The 14935-nt window shown below is 34.7% G+C and overlaps 2 protein-coding genes across 6 annotated transcripts in view; one reads left to right on the forward strand and one right to left on the reverse strand.

The window, feature by feature from the left end:
* Window positions 1-11449, forward strand: part of LOC126964481 (probable E3 ubiquitin-protein ligase MGRN1) — a 28881-nt gene extending 17432 nt beyond the window's left edge. The window contains exons 9-15 of one of the 5 annotated variants that reach the window (XR_007729389.1): window positions 912-1019; window positions 3402-3560; window positions 5901-6021; window positions 7651-7748; window positions 8793-8868; window positions 9415-10925; window positions 11015-11449. Coding sequence is in view for 3 of the 5 variants with exons in the window: in XM_050807628.1 (XP_050663585.1) it covers window positions 912-1019; window positions 3402-3560; window positions 5901-6021; window positions 7651-7748; window positions 8793-8868; window positions 9415-9536 (684 nt within the window). In the remaining 2 variants the exon portion in view is untranslated. The other 4 variants (XM_050807628.1, XR_007729390.1, XM_050807640.1 and 1 more) reach the window with 4 other exon arrangements.
* A 1286-nt stretch (window positions 11450-12735) lies between these two features.
* On the reverse strand, window positions 12736-13642 carry LOC126964815 (uncharacterized). The gene has a single exon (XM_050808092.1). The coding sequence runs from the start codon at window positions 13470-13472 to the stop codon at window positions 12864-12866; it is 609 nt and encodes a 202-aa protein (XP_050664049.1). The 5' UTR covers window positions 13473-13642; the 3' UTR covers window positions 12736-12863.
* Between the last annotated feature and the right edge of the window lie 1293 nt (window positions 13643-14935).

Raw genomic sequence — 14935 nt, forward strand, 5'->3', positions numbered from 1 at the left:
GGTGCTCTAACCAGCTGAGCTAACCGTTCGAGTGTCATATCGTTATAAAATCTTGTATGCTTTGTTCAACTCTCAGGTTGTGGCTTCATCTACAGGATCTACTTTTACATTAGATTAGATAGATCAGAGATAGCTGAAATCCACTACGTTTTAAGCAACTGTTCGCTTTCAAACTTAGCTGGATTATACTTCGTCGCCAAATTGTAATTACTATGTCAAACTTACGTCAAACATCATTGCACGTTTCATACTAAACCAAATTTTAATTTTTACTTAGGCAGCGGGACTCTTATTACGTAGTATTTACATTCTCTTTGCCACCCAAATCCACCCCATCCAACATTTTAGTACTTCAATACTACTTCAGTATTTACTTACTCATTTCATTAAAAAATATTTGTTTTTGTAATGTTACATTTTGATGGTATTGTAAAATTCATTACAGTGATAGTAATATTTTTATCTACACCCATACTTTAAATCCTCTATTAAAGGTTCTAAAACTGTTAGCTTATTGCCAACATTAAAACACCTAATGTCCTAATAACTATTACATTATCCAAACGAGTGTTGTAATGAAATTCAGTACAACATTGTATCATCCGTTTTCATTACAACACTCGTTTCGATGATGTAATGGTTACTAGGACTGGAATTTTTTAATGTTAGCAGTAAGCTAACTATTTCAGAATCTTTTATAGAGGATTCATATTATGGGTGTAGATAAAGTCTTGCGTGCAACTGTTGATAATTATGTATTAAAATACTCATGTGATACTATTATCACACTCGGCTTCGCTCGTGTGGTAAACCCACATTCGTGTTTTAATACCCCTTATTACACAACAGTTGCATAAATAACTCTTTAACTATGGCAGTTTTATAAGGTAAAGATGAATTCAAACCTGCAGTTCCGTATGTCTGTGTTGCTGGCCCGTGAGGACGCGAAGATGTCGCAGGAGAAGGCGGCCAGTCCCCTGCTCTACTCCAGCAGTAGTGTACCCGAGATACTTTCCAAGGTAATTTATTAGTATCTTTCTAATATAACTCTAGTCAATAGAGAGAATAAATAATGGCGATTCTCAATGACATAGATAATTTAGTGTTATAGTCTAGTGTGTGTGACAAGCTACGTCTTACCCTCGCGAATTGTATGACACTTTGTGTGAGTGTGCGTAAATTGCTCAAATTAGAGGTTAGTTCGTAGTTAGTCAAAGTCTATGTAGACGTATAATCTTAGGACGTTCTATACACACTACATATCATTCGCAGTCTGATAGCTGAACGGCAAAAGTGTGCTTACTGACAATGTAAGCACACTTTACTACGTAGTCGGGTTCTTAATTCAACATACGTAACCTGAACTGAATAATTGTTTTACATTGCTGCTTATTGGCCAAGAATGTTTTAAACAACTGCAGTAAATACGGCGATGTAAATATGCTATATTTTCGAATCTTATTATGGTGTAACTTGTGGCATGTACCATATTTTGGCTTTGTTTTTATACGACGTGATTTGTCTATTTGTATATAACATAATTGTAACGGTACTGTATTCCCGAACCGATACGACTTCGGGACCTTCGGGAAAAGAGCATACTGACACCTAACAAGTCGGCAACGCATCTCTTGACACCTGTTGTCGCGGATGTCCATGGGCGGTTGCCTCATCACTACCCATCCCGTGAGCCACTTGCCCCTTTGCCCCCTCTTATATCTTTATATATATAAATTACGTGACACGTTGTTTGTCCGCGATGGACTCCTAAACTAATGAACGGATTTTAATGGGGATTACTTCATCGAGTGCAGTTTAGTCCAACTTGAGAGATAGGATAGTTTTTATTTCGATTTGGGACCCATAATTATTTTTATTTCCAATATTTGTTTTGTATGGACAAATTTTCTGTGAGAATTTATTGACGCACGGTTTGACAGTTCTGCTGTGAAGCAATTTCATTATAACAACAAGGAGCATATGTTAAGAAATCATTCTTGATGATATAAAATATTGTTGACAATTTCATAAAAAACGTCTGTCGGATCAGCTAGTATATATATATAAAACTGTCAATTACAGAAGTAGAGTTAGCAAAAAAGTAATAGGTAGTTACTTGTTTTCGATTGACCTAAAGATTTTGTCTCACTCAATTAAGTAAGTAATGTTTGGGTGCGAATAGTGGACTTTTAAGAAGACGCCTGCAAATTAGAAATGTTCTGCCGCAGAATAGCATCAGCTGGAGATAAAAGTTCAGAAGTGAAACCAGGCTTCAACGGGTCATATACCCAGAAAAATTATACGTACTTACTTAGTATCAAGAAGTAAGAGATAGACTATGTCGGTCATGTACTCACACTAAGTACCACTAAGCTATCGTAGCTCATCGTGATGAACAAGGTGGAGGGAAAGAGATGCGCTGGCCGAAGAAAAAATCCTACGGAACATCGGGAGTGGGTCGGGATTTGATTTATTTATTTAGAATTTACCAGAGTTTACCAGTGATGCCGCTCAGAATTTCTATTACCTTCAGCTGAACGTCCTGCTCGTCTGGTTACTTATTTTCATATAAAAAAACGTCGGTCTAACAACTGTTCCGTCTTGCCGGTGATAGGGATGGATTCAAAACGCTAACTGCCAACCTAATGTCTAAAGATACATTTAAAGAAGGCGAATCAAGTATTTGATTTTGTTGCACGCGGTACTGCGGCGTTGTTTGAGTACAGATAGCAATAGGTTTAGAGAGAGAATAAGTGATAAGCGCCGTCATTTTAGGCATATTTTCTTTATTGATCTTGGCTTATAATAATTATAACCGTTCTCCGCCTTAAAAACCGACAACATTCATCTAAGTTAATGTAATTAAATACTTTTCAATAGCATCACTTTAACATCATTACTTATTACTAGTTTTCCGCGACCGAAACACTTGAAGAATAAGCCACAAATTGGATTTGGTGATTTTTACATACGAGTATACCTATCATAGACCTATCAGGATTAATGGTAAGTACCGACAGCATATCAAGACTCAAGATGAATGAAAACTTGCGTGATACTTGTTTCTACTTAGTGTGACTTCATTATTAAAACCTAAACCCAACCCATGAGCGACGAGTGAATGTTTCGATAAAAGTTTTACTCGCGAGTGAATACAAAAATTTCCATAATCTGGTTATGTTTTATTTGTAGAGTTTTCGCACGGCAACGATTTCTGCCACTGTTAATTTAACGTTAGCAAAGCAGTATCGAATTAAGAGCATTGCTTTTTAAGTTTCTTAGATAAAGATTTGTGCTTTGTATTATTAAAAAAAATACTCTTCTAGCCGACACTCTAAAATACTAAATGAACCGCTAATATCGTTAGGACATTTGGGCTTGATTATGGTTTCTTTCCTCAGAGCTCGTTGACTTCGCTACACCGCTCTGAAGAAGATTGCTCGTGCTGCGGCGAGGGTGAAGGCGAGGGCGAAGCGGAATGCCCCGCCGAGGGTGAGGCCGCGCCGGACAGCGACGCGGAGAGAAAGTCGCCATTGCTCACGCACGCGCACTACAATGGGGTAAATTTAGCAAAGATTGAAGGAATCTTGATACTTGTTTTCTAAGAGAGAAAGGTACAATCGAGCATACGGCTCATTTGGTACCTACTGTTGTTGCAAAACTATTGGAATCACTCGATAGTTGCTGTCTACCTAGTACTACTAGATCTGGAAATACCACGCAAGGAGCCTAAGCCATTCATAATATATTGGTTGTATGTGGAAGTAAGTTCTTTGAAAACCACACTGCGGAGGAACACCAAATCAAAAATTTACATTCATTTAGCTTTCAGCAAGCCAGTTTTGTCTAGAAGCAACGATATCAGCTATTATTTTTTTGTTAAAATAAGCTTACCAACTAGATATACAATTATTATTATGACTACTCATAATTTAAAATGGCTTATATTAAATACTTATATATCTAACTTATAGCTATGCATTTTATCTGCTCTTGTAAACCAGTAATATGCAAATGCTGTATCTACTTAGAGCAGTACAACGTGAAGCGAAAAGATATACAACTTACTATGGTAATAATCTGGATCTTTCAGGAATCGACCATTTTAAGTGGAATTTCTATATAACATGGTATAATATTTGTTCTAAAACTAGCTAAAATTCTTTTAATCTATACAGTAAGCGAAATACCACTGACTTACTGACTTATTACGAGATTTCTGAAACTATAAAATCCGTTAAACATTTAATTTTCACCAACTCATCCTCAAGCCACTAACAAATCCATCTACACCATTTTAGTGCTATAGAATTCAATGATTAACGCACACGTTGAAACATCAAAATTGTCCACGCATTTTCGCTTTATGTATGATTTACGGCCGTTCATTTATTACCCCATATTAGTAGTCCATAGCGTAAAACTGATGCAACGTATCGATGATAGGCCATAAGGGATAGCTTATGTGACCGTATTCTTCTTAACCTATTAAGTACGTAGACAAAACTATATTTTTTTTTTACAAACTTTGTCAATATGACTAGTGTAGTTGAGATAATTATCACTCTGTATTCCCAAAAAAATTACATTATTAATTTCAGTTATAACTGTATTATTACATTATATATTTAATTGCATTTGTTGACGTCCTTTTACATTAAACTGTATTATTTGTCTTTGATAAATTGACATTTAAATTATTCATGTCAAGCCATTTGATTATTTTATCCAACGTCATATTTATTTCTAATTCATACTCGTTATTATTCTCAATATATTTGTCATGTTTAATGTGAGACGATATAACAATTGCAATGTCATCAGCAAACATTAGGCATCGATAATTAGTCACTTAAGGAAAGTCATTTACATAAAGTAAAACAAAAGTGGCCACAATACACTTCCCTGGGGAACTCCACGATTATTATAGAGGCAGTTTTATTGATAAGTAGTGACTGTATTTGTATTATCAAGAAAATTTAGTTGGGTACACTGCTCCCTACCCTGAAGATACGACTTGAACCATAGTAATGATGTTCTCCTGATTCCATATTTTTCCATCTTACTTAGCAATATGATCAACATAGTCAAATGCTTTTGACATGTCAATAAAAAGCGCAGGGGCACGTCTTCCACTGTCCAAGTTATAAATAATGGATTCAATTCAATTAAATATAGCCCGTGTAGTAGATTTTCCCTTCTGAAAACCATATTGATCTGTGGAGATTATTTTATATTTGTCACAATAACAAACGAGCCATAGATAAATACATTTTTCAAATATTTTTGCTAGTATTGTAATCAGAGTTATGGGTCTATATTTCGACATTTCAGTTTTTTCACCTTTTTTATATAGTGGTCTTATTATTAATAGTTTTCAAATACTTGGATAAATGCTTTTTTTTAAATAAATGTTAGTGAGATGCGATAAAATTGAAGCTAATTCATCTTTACAGGCCTTAAAAATCTTTGTCGGAATTTCATCATATCCTTGCGGTATTTGAAGTTTTTCATGATTAGATAATTTTTTAAATTCTTCTGTATCAAAATAATTTGAATAAAATGAATTGAGCATATGTTTTATATGTTTACAAGCTTTCAATGTATTTATCTTATGGTAAGGTATGTCGGATTCTAAATTAGAAAAGAACTTATTAGCCATTTCCAAGGGATCAGTTACTGTTCTATTACCTATTTGTAATTTCTCTATATTATGGGTGGGAGGTCCGTTGCTATTCTCTTCTTTAATAAATGTCCATGAAGCTCGGGCAGCATTTTTACTATTTTTATTCATGGATCGAGTTTTTTGTGCATGATAAATGATAAACTAAATGTTAGATGATGAAAAAGCAATAACTCAAGTTGTATCCACTGTTCATAAAATATATTTCTGCAAGTAGATCCTGTACGGTATGAGCAACGGGTCGCTGTGTACAATCGACAGTGTGGAGTCGCTGCAATCGGGCGGGCCGCTGCCACACATCGATGACCCGCAAACCGGCGACCTCGACCACAGGCAATGTACGTATACACCTTACTGACTCGTACACGCTCACTTACTCACTTATGGAACACTTGACAGCGATATGGGCTTTTGATGACCTCCCGATAATTCGGTACATGTTTGCGTTTTAAGATATTTATTTTTCATTCAAAACTGAAAGTAACACTAGAACATTTTCTATACTAACAAATGTAGAGCTGGTTTTTTTGTTCGGTTATACTGCGAAAACTGCGATTGGAATAATACTTAATTTTTAGGAATTTACTGCTAAGGCTCCTCTAACAGTACTCATTGTCTTTGACACCCTTAAAGATAAAAACGAAACCTGTCGCTAATAAACATAATGTATTTTTGTATAAAAAGTATAAATATAAAAAAAATTGTGCCTAGACTTTAAAGGTAAAGTGCGAAATTTTTCAAAAAGCATCTCATCTTGTGCAACATTCATGCAGTGGTTTTCGATTGATATCATCGTAATATACAAATTAATGATATACGGTGATGGTACGAGCAATATATTCAGCTGCATTTCTGCTTAATACATATTATTAGTCGCAATAACGCATTAATTAAATCACCTGCAGCGCCCGGCAAACCGACATACAGTGCTAGTTCAATACTGCGTAGTAGAACAGAGAGCACTGGTATCCATGTAGTTGGTATTCCGAAGAAGCCTTCTACACGTTAAAAAAGGTCACATGCGCACAAGCGGACTCGCAGGAGATGAGATCTGTACAATACATTTTTTTTTCATAGCACAGAATTGGCCATCTTTCTAATATATAAAATTCTCGTGTCATGGTGTTAAAATTTGAACTCCTCCGAAACGGCTTGACCGATTCTCATGAAATTTTGAGTGCATATTGGGTAGGTCTGAGAATCGGACATCTTTTTTCATCCCCCAAAATGTTAAGGGTGGTCCACACGAATTTTTTTTTTAATTTTTTTGACATTTTTTTTTAAATTTGTTTGATTATGAGTCAGCATTAAAAAATACATACAACTTCAATTTTCACCCATCTACGATCAACAGTTACTTTTGTATCGCGATTTTAATATCGGCAATACAACGTTTGCTGGGTCAGCTAGTTATTTATATAATTTGCTGTTATCTCGGAGGAAGTATCAACTGGATGTGCCGTGTGATAAAAATGTGGTTAACATTTGAATATTTAATTTCTAATATTTTGGCATTATCTATCACATATTCTAATACAAAATATAGAAATGATTTACGATCACAACCGAAGCAGTGCTCGCAAGTGAAGTTTGGTTGAATGAGACCAAGAAACAGAACAAGAACTCTGACAAAGACACAAAATATTGTTTTCGTCCTCTTTATTCCTAATAGTTTTCCTATGGTGAGATCTCGTTTATTCACGGTATTATTATTTGATTGGCACATCCAGGCGTATACTTCATCCTAGGTTGTTATAGCGGCAATAGTAATAGGCACTCTGTAAAATTTCAACTGCCTTACTATTACGGCTTACGAGACAGATAAATGGAGTGACAGCGAAATCATTATGATAGGGATCCCTGAGGTTACCCTTTGGGTAAGGAAACCTATAAATAAGCCACGAGCTCTTCTCTTGGTTATATAATGCAAGCCGAGTTGTAAAGGTTTATCGTATTGTATCGGGCAGCGACACACAGCGAGGCGACGTCGCCCGCGCTCGATGACTCGGACTATTTCACGCCGGAGGACACGCACACCACCATACTCACGGTGCCCGAGCGAACAGTAAGTGCGCACGCGCCGGTGTTGCCAACTCACATCCGACCCACCATGACATTGACATATGTTTATAACATTAACTTTAATTTACCATTTCCATGAAACCATTTAGTTTCGGAGACTTTCAGTATCATTAATTCAAAATCAAGTTGATAATAAATCATGTGTTGTTATCCGACTTTATATTGTAAGAAAACGATTCCACAACAATCTAAAAACCAACGTGAGTGTTTTGTTTGAACTCGGAATACCTACGCGTTAGTTGCAAACCTAGTTTACGCTACAAAACAAATTCACAATCTTTTTAAATGAATTGACTTATAAAATCATTGTAATTTAAAAGAAAAAATTTGGTACAAAATTATTGAGCTGTTAGTTATCAATGTCTCTCTTAATATTGAAGTTGGCATCACCAGGTTTATGTGACGTCATCGGCTTGTTCGCATCTCTTTTCATTTTCATTATGATTTTATTTATTCGCCGATACTTATGTAATTTATGTTGCGCTTAAATTTTTTATTGATTCTGTAGCTTTTTTAGTTTTATTAGATTTCATGTTGGTTAGAGGTAACATAAACTAAATAGGATTAAAGAAAATTACTTAAGCATATTGAGACCTGTATGTGTATATATGTAGCATAGACAAGAAGTACGGAAAGCTGAAATTTATGTGTAAAATGTATTCAAAATTTCGGTGATTGTTAGTCGGGCCCACAGGTAGTCCTACTATAGGACTGGGGACAGCTCAGTTCTAGATCTTTCCATTCCACCCCATATAATGAAGATCGGATCAAATCATTGCCGATAGGTTTTACACGGGGTCTCTTTGCATGTTCTACCACTTACATCATGATATACTCCCCATGGGGAGTGCTTACATAATTGTTTAGGTTAATACCACTTCTTTCTTTGAGTGAAATATACTTGAATTTACAAAGCGCTTGATAATGATGATATAATTAAATAATCAAATATTTGAACGATTTTATCAGAGTTTTGATGTTAGTAAAGATATGTAAGCATTGAATGATACAGTGAAATGTGTTGCAGGATATAAGTACCAAGAAGGTGGGCGAGTGTGCACCGCAGCGCTGGGCGTTGCCGCACCACGTGACATCCCTGCCAGGTAACAACAACGAGTACGAGTCAAGAATATGAAGTAACGGCTATTGAGATGTGGTCATGTAGAGATATTGATTAGATACACTAATATAGTATGGACTATTAATACAAAATATAACTTGTTTACACGGTTGAATGAAAAAACAAATGTGGTCTCTTCACCATTGTTACGTATCTCTTCCCGGGGTAATACGTCACCGAACAATCACAGCGCGCTAATTCAACAGAGATGTTTCCGGCTCATTCAATTAAGCCTCGTGCCAGAATTTGGCGAGATAACATATTATATTGAGTGTCAGCTCGTCCAATGTCATTGTCTAACAGTAGTCAAAAAATATTACCATACTTTTCTTAGGCACTTCTCATCCATAACTTATTTTCTATTAGTCTTGTTTGTTTTTGCAAAGGAGCCTCGCACTGGTAAATTGTGCTGATTGAACGTATGCCTGTTCGATTTGGGAAATAATGGTATAATCCCCGTGATATAAAACAGGCCGTTATCTGAGTGACGTCAGCCCCAGGGATTCCATTCAAGAATATCACTTTGCAGGCACTCCACTCTCTCAGTCGAGCGTACGCTCGTCCGGTGACTCGTACAGCTCCTCGTCGTCCTCCCGGCAGCTGCTGGCGGGCGGCCCCGCCCCCGCCCCCGCGCCGCTCACGCCCTGCTAACACACACACACACACACACACTACAATAGATATACTTTGGAGTTTGAGTTGTATTCGAACGTAGATGCTACGTCTAGTGTAGGGATGAAATATATTGTTTCACTTAAAGTTTGGGCGAGTTTATTCGAATAATATTATTTGTTAAGATGTTTATCATTATATTTTTAATATTTATAAGTTAGTAATTATTGTCCAGCCGACTATCGTGCGCGAGTTCTCACCTGCGACTATGTTCGATGCCGCCATTTAGTAAATCGAGATCTGTACCTTTATGATAGCTAGACAGCTAGAGACTTTTTAAATTGGAAGAATTATTGGCGTTTGACATTTGTGATATATTTGTTAGTAAGTAAATACGTATGATTTTTATTTATAAGGATAGATTAATACATATATATGAAAATTTCAAAATGGCGGAGAGGAAGCAATGATCTTATTGGGTTTTGATTTAAGTGTCAAAATAATTTTAAAATTTAATATCTTTAAACTATAAGGATACGTTTTGCTTTATGTGATTTATTTAAATTAACTTATCTACCGTAAAACATAGCTCTATTATTTATCAGACTTCTAGGGTTTTAACAAAATATTATTGTCTTTAACCTTTATATTGGGAAGTGCTTTCGTTTTGATTGAAAACTGGGACGTAACTGTGTCATTAATTACGTACGTAATTATCCGGGCAGAAATATAAAAAATCCACCTCTGCAATAATTTTCATCTGTAAAATATCCATCTAGAAATTTTAAAAAGAAGTCAAAGTTATTTGTTTAGATAATTTATACATCTAGATAGTCTCTTGCTGTTAGACAACCGATAAAATAGGCTAGGAATATTAGTTTAGTGTGCGTGACAAGCTACGTGTTACACTCGCGATTTGTATAACACTTTGTGTTAGTGTGCGTGCGTCTATTTTTTCGACGTTTTCGCAGCTGTCATAGTGAAACTAGACATATAAAAGATCCAAGGCTTTTTGCATTCTATTCGTGAAATTACAGTTGTTTTTGATAACAATAATTACATTTTTATTTTCATTGTACCTCTCAGGAGAGATACGAATTATTTGGTCGGATGTATTGAGGATCTCGGCCTTCAAACTACACTCTCTTTGTCTCAACCCCATGGTAAATCAATACGCCAAATCTTGAATTTTATCTAATTATTAGGCACAAAACAGAATCTGTACACAGAATGATCATAGTTAATTGTTATACATAAACTTAGCAGAGCTATGAATTATAAGACCACAGATCATAATTATATAGGTCTAGATAGACTATGACAGCTGTGAAAACGTCTAAAAAAATTGACGTTTGAATTACTAACCTTTACTTTTCACTACCAATTCACGCACACTAACACAAAGTGTCATACAAATCGCGATTTGACGTAGGTTGGCACGCAAACTAAACTAATATTTGCCTATTTTTTCGGTCGTCTAACAGCATCAGACTATCTAGACATATAAATTATCTGAGTATAAGACATAGTTCTGCCATTTTTGTCGTTTACCAATCAATTTATCTAGTAAATGCAAATAGTAATATGAAATAATGACAAACAATAATTGTTACAATAGAAATTTTATTATACTTAAATTAATTTAAATACCATACTGATACTAATTTATGTCGAAAATTATTAAAAAAATTCATACCTAGTTAGATAAGGGAAATGTTTTGCTTTTTGTAGGTTTGTAGTAATGTAAATAAAAAATTACATTACTACAAAATATTTACTTTATGCTCGATAACATTCATACTAATAAGAAAAACTCTGTTATCCAAATGTCTAAATAGTGCTAGCACTGTATGTTCAAAAATTACCTTTGTATTTTTGATTTTTTAACTTAACATTGTTTTATTTAAGATATATATTGTATCCTGTTAATAAATAAACACACGATAATATGACTTATTGTTTTTTTTTTTATAACATTCTATACCAAAGTTAGACCACTTTAAATGAAGCAATAGTGGTGAAAATCGATCAGTGACATTATTGTTCGAAGTTCCCTAGTTTTATTGCTTGCCTAGATCTGAGAAGGATATAGTGAATTAAACCATGAATTGAACATCACGCACTTTAAGGCATTGTTAATACCAAGAACCTAATTTTATCCAAAGTAGCCACTATTCGACAAACGAAACCACACGAGTTGGCGGCCGTGGTTCACCTTCGTGTTTTTTTTATATAATTATCTATTCTAGGCTTCTATTTGGCCTTTGGAGGAACTGTTTTGAGGTAAGGTTACATTAATTTGATTTTCAAGAGAATGGTGCGTTACCTTTTCATGGGAGTGAGCCAGGGGGTGGAGGACATCTCCCCGCCCACCCCTCTATCTGCGACACGATACTAAATTCTTACCAAATTATGTCTAACTCTTACTAAAAAAACCTTTTAAATACCAGAGAAAAGACTTTTTGTCATTTCACGGAACCAACTATGGCATTTGGTCAAATCACTAGATTTGTTTCAAAAAATGATAAAACTGTGCTGTTATTTTAACATCCTCTGAGATATGACCAAATCACTGTTTTTATCATATCCCTGTGACATGTATACATTCAAAAAGTTGTGTGAAGCCCCTATGTTGAAAATTTCATGAGAAATGCATTGTACTATATTTGGACAAAGCCTTTTACTATATCCTGCCTATCAGCCTAGCCTAATCTACTCAATGATCAACAGCTGATTGAACTTAGTGAATTCCATACTGTCACTGATGAATCAGTTGCCTACTGACTAAATATGCTAAGAGCTTATGCTCTTCTTTACACAAATTATAATAAAATAGTTCTTATATTGTACTTCACATTAGTGTAGAAGTGTTAAATTTTTGACTTATATAACATACTTAGTCTGGCTTGAAATGAGTTTCTTGCTACTTCTCATTAGCTCAACCCTTTACGAACTAGCGGTAGATTCAATAAGAAAAATATTTTATTGACATTCATAAGTGTCATTTCGTTGGCCTACATGAATTAAGTGATTAGTAAAGTAGTGTATATGTGTATATAAAATATATTAGTTTCTTGTTCTTCTTGTGTGCATATTATAACTGGATTAAGGCAGGACAAAAATATTAACAGAATATTTAAAAAACAAAAAACTGGATATTTTAAAATGATACAAATGATAAAATTACAATAATTATAAACAATCAATTACCTTTGTTTGCTATCAGGAAAATAAGACATTTTAAGAATAAAGTATTTATTTTACTAGAATTAAGGCATTGTTTATTTATATTTGTAATATTATAATGTATATAATAATGTAAATACACTTTATACAAATCAAAATAAATTTGTTAGAATGACTTTTTTAGCTATTGGGATTATTGTTTATATTTTTAGTATCCATTGTGATGTCAGTAGTTTGAGAGTAGATTTTTTTCATGGCATGCCTACGGGCGGCATATGCAGACATTCTTGTGAGCCTTGCTTCTCTTTGAGCTGGTGTTTCACTGGCGAGTCGCCGGGCAGCATAAGCTGACATTCTCGCCAAACGGTTTGCTCTCTGTTCACTTGTCTCTGTGGCTAGTCGCTTCGCCGCATACTCCGACATACGTTTGAGCCGCATAGCACGCTGTTCCGGACTTTCATTTGCCAATCTCCGCGAAGCATACGCTGACATTTTAGCTAGTCTAGTTGCTCTATCTTGAGGAGTTTCATTTTTTGGTGTCGATGATCTTCTACTAACTCGCACTGGTTTTGCAGAAAGTGAAAGTGGATCTTGTGATGAATCCTCATCGTCTACTCCATTAAATTGCGTTGGATTTTCTTCCAATAGTTCTTCCTTAATGGTAATCGGCACCATCGGCTTTTCTTGATCTGTTGGCTGAGTTTTAACTGTGGAAGTCCATAATTTGTTGTTTGTCTTAGCAATGACCATTTTTTTCCAAGAACAATCAGATGCATTGAAGTCACCCATATTGATTATTCACGGAAAGCGGTATCCAAAGTATCATAGCTTGGATATTAAATAAACTCAAAATCTTTAAAGTTCAAGTAAATAATTAAAAAATGTAAATATAACTTGATATAACTAACAACAATGAAAGTGTTTTTTTCACTCTTTAGTATTCACCACAGACAAAGAATATATTTTCGTTATTATTTAGAGTAATAGTATTCTCATGTTCTGTGATATATATTATATGTATTTACTCTAACCTAAACGAGCATAGAAAGTACATGACTAGGTAATATTTTTTTGGATAACGCTATTAATACTCTTCATCCAATTTTATAGAGTAAAAAAAAAAGATATGCCTTTTTGACATGAATAACCATAGATTTAATTAGTTAGGTTCAGTCGTCTCAATTCTCATTCCTATTGAAATGCGCGTCTTCGAAATACGTAAATACACAAACACCACAGGTTCTGACCGTTTTGCTTGGACCGTTCTTCTCTATTATCATTCTTATGGAATAAATTCCATCTACAATTGCTATATTCAAGCAGCACTATTGTGGAAGGTTTATGAACTGTTATTTACAACATACAGCTGGATTTTTTTTAACTTTTCTCCCATATGAGATGATTCTCCTTATCTCTACCCTCCATAGATTAGAGATACCAAGTATAGTTTTTGCTTTGGAAGTAACGGCATCCTGAAATTTAGACTATAGTAATGTGGGTAATCACATCGAGTGTCTATCTCTAGGACTTATGGTACGTGGGAGGTATTTTATTTCCTGCCGATGGGGGTTAAGCTCTCCCTTCGAGCTCCCCCTATACGCTACATGTTAAATAAATTAATAAGTTATTTATATAAGCATTCATGACCCTGAAACAAATATTCACATTCACCACATAAACTTTTGTCTACCTACTGGGATTCAAACCAGAAATTGAACTTGTTTGGTTTTCAGGGTAACCACTGGGCTAAGAGGATCAAATGTAAATGTTTTTATTTACAATAATATATGAGGTCATTTATTGAAAGTCAGTATCTACTACCCATTCGGAAATGAATGCCTCAGACCTGAGAAAAACTTGTACATGATATTCAGCGGGTTTCTTCTTTTTCTTTTGAACAAAGTTTCGGTACAATTAAATATATGATTTACCGCTATAATTTATCGCTCCATTCCCAATCTGTGGTATCATTCAGAAAGTAATTTATGTTATACATAGTAACACTTACCACATAATTTTGAAAAGAAGAAAACATATTATTAAGACAACTATTGTTAAGAGCAGTTTTTCAAAGCGACAGTTTACGAAATAATCAAAACATGTATATAACCTTATAAATTCGTGGACTTTTGGCATAGATGCTCCTCATTTAATAGAAGGTTACATCCACTATACTAATGATTGTACCATTTTTGTTTCTGAAATAAATATTTTTCATAAACGTGTTCTAACAATTCTTTTGAATTTCTACC

The sequence above is a fragment of the Leptidea sinapis genome, chromosome 1 (assembly GCF_905404315.1).
Source record: "Leptidea sinapis chromosome 1, ilLepSina1.1, whole genome shotgun sequence".
NCBI classification, from domain to species: Eukaryota; Metazoa; Arthropoda; class Insecta; order Lepidoptera; family Pieridae; genus Leptidea; species Leptidea sinapis.